Below are 6,040 nucleotides of genomic sequence, written 5' to 3' on the forward strand. Positions count from 1 at the left end.
ACCCACAAAGAAACCAAAAACCAAGAACACAAGAACGCAAACCAAAAACCCAAAACCCAAAAACAAAGTACCCTTACCACAACATCAAGAATGCAAGAACACAAACCAAAAACCCAAAACCCAAGAACGCAAGAACGCAAACAAAAAACCCAAAACACCAACAACATAAGAACGCAAGAACGCAAGCACCCAAGAACCCAAACCAAAAACCCAAAACCCAACAACGCATTTACCTTGCTACAACGAAGCTCCTTTCCCGGACTTCCTATTTCCAACAAACGACGACAAAGGAGAACCACAAACCAGACGTCAGAGAGAGAAAGCAGGGGGAGAACGACGACGCAGGGGGACAATGAAATGCCACAGAGAGAACCAAATCGGAGACAAAACGTAATGAAACAGGAACAAGAGTATATTTGGAAAGACATTTTTTAAACCCCTCTCATTTTAGTGCCAAGATTTTTTTTAAAATAAAAAACAAAAAAAAGACCAATGATAGCTTCACACCTATTTGTGTTAAAAGTGTGTCAAAAATAGTGTGTTAAAATAAGGAGATCCTAATACTAAATACTGCAAACACTGAAGAATCGTAGTAAAAAAACTTATACCTTTAGCAGTTATATTACATAACAAGCTACTTAGATACTACACATGAGACATAGTATTTCAATTTTTTCGTTCACATTTATATAACCCATTTTTTTATTATTATTCTCATTAACATTATTACAAGGATCACCTTTATTATATCAAAAATACAAACCATACCTATGAACACATTTACTAACTTCTTCAACAATTTAACATCTTTCTTTTATATTGAATATCTTCTTCCTTTATTTCAAAATAGTAAAATATTTTTGGTCACCAACCATTTTCAATGCACCATTTTGTAATTTTATCCAACAAAATTTTCACTTTTATTCTTTTATATATATATATATATATATATATATATATATATATATATATAGACACACACTGTTGTTCTGTTGTGTTATTTGGGTTTATTAGGAAAAAAAATCAATTAAGATATTAAAGTGGTGAAATGTATTTTCACTGTTTAGGCACTAGTTAAAAAAAAAGGTTTAATACATATTTTGGTTCCTCCTTTGGGAGGGTTTGTTCAAAGTGATCCCTTCTTTTTTCAAAAGTTCACTTTAGTCCTACCTTTTCAAAAACTGTTCAAGTTGGTCCTTTTCGGTAACGGCGTTAAGTTCACTAACGGCAGAGCTGCCAAGTGTAATGTTTGATGATGTGGCATTGTAATTTGTTTTAAAAAAAATATATAATGATGACGTGTAAATGAATATAATTAGGGTTGAATTAAAAAAAGAATTAGGGGGTAATTTGGGGGTAATTTGGAATGGATTAAGTAAATTGAATCTGCGTCTTCCTCATCATTGTCTCCTCCACCCGACTGCAGGAGGTGCTTGGTTGCAAATGGCGACCACTGCAAGCCTCGACGTCGCCGATGGCCCTGTGATGAGCCTAATCAACAAGCGCATCCGCGCCTTCCGCAAGAAGATGAAATGCATCGTTGCCATGGAAGAGTCCCTCTCCCTGGGAAAAACCTTGAACAAGGAGCAGGAAGAGTTTCTACGAACCAAACCCTTCATTCTCGCCCTCATCGACGAGTTCGAGAAGCTTCGCCAACCCCTCGCCTCCGCGGTAGCCGAGGAACTCCAGGGAACGACGTCGAACGCGCGAAGCACTGAAGCCCCAACCCAAACCCTAGCCGAAAGCTCTGACTCGTTCGAGCAGCCGCCGCCGCAACACTCAGGGGAGGACGTTGTCGTGGAGGACCTCCTCAACCTGCTCTACTAGTGAGTGCTTAGGAATGATTTGCTGGCAATTTTTCTGGTGAAATTCCTAGTGAAATTAGCAACATGAAGTGTCTACAGGATCTTGATTTGTCTAGGAACAATTTCTCTAGAACAGTTCCCATAAGTCTGGCACACTTGGATGAGCTTAACAGGTTCAACATCTCATACAATCCCCTCATATCTGGTACAGTCCCACCATCCGGACACTCACTCACTTTTGACAAGGATTCATATTTGGGTGACCCCCACTTGATACTCCCAAAGTTCTTTAACATCTCTGACGATAAAAATAGCACATTACAAAAAGGGTGGCTATGGAGGGATCTCGCCTTCAACTGCCAGAGGTCACCGGAGATGTGCTCCACCTCCTGATGTGTTTGTTGTTTTTTTGATTTGGTTGTTAACTTGTTACTAACTGCTTCTTGCCATCCCAAATTACCCCAATTTATTTTTTAATTTAACTCTAACTAATTTAATTTACACGTCACAATTTTTTATTTTTTTAAAACACATAACAATGCCACATCATCAAATATTAGCCACCTGTTAGTTCTGTCATTAACAAAGTTAATGCGTTACCAAAAAGGACCGATTTGCATAGTTTTTACAAAAATTAGGACTTAAGTGAACTTTTTAAAGAAGAGAGGACTACTTTGAACAACTAGACCAAAATAAGTATTAAAAAAAAACAAATTGTAATGGTTTATAGAGAGCAGAACCCAAGCGCCACTTCCTCCCTCTCATTCTCATCTCCCTCGCCGCCTTCATCTTCTACACCTTCAACCACTTCTCTCTTTCGCCAGCCATTGCTGAATCAAACCACAGATCCACTTTCCCAGACCCGATTCCAACCCTAATCCATTCCAATTTCGATTTTGTTATCAACGTCCACGCCTTCAACCGCCTCGCCTCACTCTCCCGGTGCTTACGCTCCCTTGCCGCCGCCGACTACCTCGGCGACCGCATCCACCTCCACCTCCACATCGACCACTTCGTCTCCGACAAAGCATCGAGCGTGGACCCTAAACTCCGGGAGGCACGTCGGATCTTGGAGTTCGTGGACGCGTTCGATTGGAAGTTCGGGGAGAAGGTTGTGCATTACAGGACGGGCAATGTTGGCCTGCAGGCCGGTTGGAGGCCTGGTGGCCCACTTCCGATCACGAGTTCGCCTTCGTGGTGGAGGATGACTTGGAGGTTTCCTCGCTTTACTATCAGTTCGTTAAGGCGGTGATTCTCAATTTCTACTACAATGCCTCCAATTATAGCCTTTCCATCTTCGGGGTTTCGTTGCAGCGAGCAAGGTTTGTTCCAGGTACCGATTTCTCTTGTTTGTTTATTCATCACTGCTTTAATAATATATGTCAGTTGTTTTTTGTACCTGGTGAGGTTTAGTTTATTCGGTAGGCGAATCTGGTTGCTTGTATAGATTGAAGTCATGTGCTGTTTCCGTTTGATGTATCGTTTAAGTTAGTTGATTATTGCTCTCTGTTTTTCCCACATTTGAAATAAATTGTTTTTCGGTTAGATGGTGTTATAAAAAGACCCATTGGATGCATTTTTTCTTCCACATGGCACAACCAGGCGAACAACTTTGGCAGATTTGGAACTCGAAAAACTTGCTAGCCTCATGAGTTTATAAATTATCCTGGCTATCCTATTCTGATCCCACCAACTTCTGAGGTATAAAGAATTCAGAAATGGCTGGAAACTCTTTATGACCATAATCATGATAAAACAATGGATCCTGGCCTTTGTTAAGGAGCAATGCCAGTGCCACCAATCTCAACTTTGGCTTGTGTATTATCATGATTCTGAAAGTGGTTATGATCAACTTTAAGATTTGCATAAATTCTTTGCAAATCAACTTCGTGGAGCTTATGTCTATTGTGTTATATGTCTTCAATGTCGTGTCTATTGTGTCGTGTATAACACTCACACTACACGCGTACTTCCCTAAAGTATTGAATTTAAAAAACATTTGTTTACGCTCCGAAATGGTTCCGATTGAATGCTAATGAGGGCAAACAAAGTGATTTTTTAAGAAGTTGGAAAACCAACTATCTATTTCACATTTACATTTTGGTTTTCCTCTTCTATATTTAAATTTCTCTTTAGAAGCTAACTTATAGGGTCTTGTTTGATGATGATGATCAGCAAGGATTGAAATGTCTTAAAATGAATTAGATTCTCTTTTCACTTTTTAGATTTTATGTAAATGAATTAGATCCTTTTTTTTTATTAGGAAATTATGTGTTCAGATTGTTATATTTGACTAACTTTTTTATAGATGTTTCTGAATATATCTTGATTGTCAGTTTAAATAATTTATAAAAATGTTCAATATATATTTGTGTGTCTAGTAGTCGTGTTTAGTGGGCTATATGGTTTTCATAGTAGGTTTACTCTGCTTATTCAATACGCTGTTACTGTTTATTGATAATATAATTGGTTTCTGACCTCAGGTAAACATGGAAACAAATTACAGTTGGATGACAAGACAAGGCTTTTTTCTTATACCAGTTAGTTGGCACATGGGGTCAAATTCTCTTTCCAAAGCCATGGAAAGAGTTCAGGCTGTGGTATGAAGAAAACAAGGCAAAGCGCAATCGGCCTTTTCTTGAGGGGATGGTAATAAAATGCTTTTAAAGAGAAAAAATCTCCTGTTCTTTACTCATGTAATTCTCAATTTTGTTCTTTTATACATGTCAACAGTTCAGTTCAGTTCACTATCGGCAGAAGCGGGATAGTGTCTTAGTAAATCTTTTTGGGGTATCGGATGCTATAGCAAGCAACTTACTATGCCAATTTGAGAGGCTAAATATCAGGAATTATATACTTATGGGCCCTCCATCTGACTCCTTATTTGATCTGGCAAGGAGGGGACATCTTGTAATTAATGTTGACCAATTTTTAAGTAGTGTTGGATTGTCTAAACATACTTGGCAAGGTTCAAATTCTGATTCCATCAAGAGTATTTTGGCAAAGATCTATGTAATTAAGAAGTGTATCGAGAATAAATATAACACGTGGGTTATGGATGGGAACATGCTTCTCACTTCAGACCTCTTTTCTGAGTCAGAAAATCCCAATGACGACTTCTTTGTAGCGAACTCTTTTATGCTAAAAGCTCATCTTCTAGTGAGAAAATCTGGGTTGATGGATTTGTTTCGAAGATTGTAGCTGAGGTGGAGTCTTTGGCAGGAAAAGATTCCGAAGCCCATTATAGGTTAAGCTTTGTGCACATTGTTACAAAATTATTGGAACAAAAAGGTGCGAGGATTAGAAGAGTTGATGAGATTTCTCTGGCCACGAAAATGGGCTCTGGTAACGTGAGTGAATCTTTTCGTGTTGATAAAAAGTTGGTATTCTGGTCAGTTGAGATGGAGCTGGATTCAATTAGGAAATGGTTCAAAGAGTTGAATTTGTGGAGTATAGACAATGATTTGTCTTGCACCGCGGTGGTCTGTCACAAATCATAACACTTTATGGTAGCCAGTATTTATACATCGTACTTTTTAACATCCAATGAGTTGGCCAAGCATGATGTGCCTCTGAAGCTTGTTATAGACTATGCAATGGCGTATACTATGGATGAGGTTGTGATGACTTGGGCCCAAGCCCAATTATTTTAGCTTAGTATTTCTTTTACTTTTAATTAGACATGTGTAAAATGTGTTAGGCATGTAGTCCTCTATATAGCCATGCTTACACTTCTTGTACTCACTTTTGAGATTAATGAGAATTAGATTTTTGAAACTCATAATTAATTCTCTCTTGAAAGTCATAGGCTAGAGAGTCCAAAGACTCCCTCTAGCCACCTTCCAGCACACTACCTCATTCTTTCATTTTCCATTTTACCATTGTGCTTTCTCTCTCATCCACGGCCTTACTCCTCCACGCAGAACCAGTCCTTTTTTTGCCACCTTAGTGCATGCGTCAGCGCTTCGCTCTCTCCTTAGTACATTTTCATTTCGCAGACACACATTCCACTCTCATTTTCCACATACCACGAAACATTCCTCTACTAGGGTTTCACTCTCAGCGTCTTCGAGAGCATTTCTCTCTCCACTCAGATCCGTCATCGTTGCCTCTTTTCACCGGTAAAATCCATCTCTCTTCACAGATCCAACATTCCTCTCCATTTTCCACCATCTTCACCGATTGTTTTGACCTCTGGACCGATTAAACACCTCTCCAACTCTTGAGTCTCACTT

The 6,040-nt window shown here is 39.0% G+C and overlaps 1 protein-coding gene and 1 pseudogene across 1 annotated transcript; both read left to right on the forward strand.

Annotated features, from left to right (window-relative positions):
• Nucleotides 1–1,443: 1,443 nt before the first annotated feature.
• LOC106753172 lies at nt 1,444–1,827 on the forward strand. Its single transcript, XM_014634969.1, has one exon. The coding sequence runs from the start codon at nt 1,444–1,446 to the stop codon at nt 1,825–1,827; it is 384 nt and encodes a 127-aa protein (XP_014490455.1).
• A 62-nt stretch (nt 1,828–1,889) lies between these two features.
• On the forward strand, nt 1,890–5,589 carry LOC106753173 (annotated as a pseudogene).
• Nucleotides 5,590–6,040: the final 451 nt, after the last annotated feature.

Source organism: Vigna radiata, unplaced genomic scaffold (assembly GCF_000741045.1).
Source record: "Vigna radiata var. radiata cultivar VC1973A unplaced genomic scaffold, Vradiata_ver6 scaffold_236, whole genome shotgun sequence".
Classification (NCBI taxonomy): Eukaryota; Viridiplantae; Streptophyta; class Magnoliopsida; order Fabales; family Fabaceae; genus Vigna; species Vigna radiata.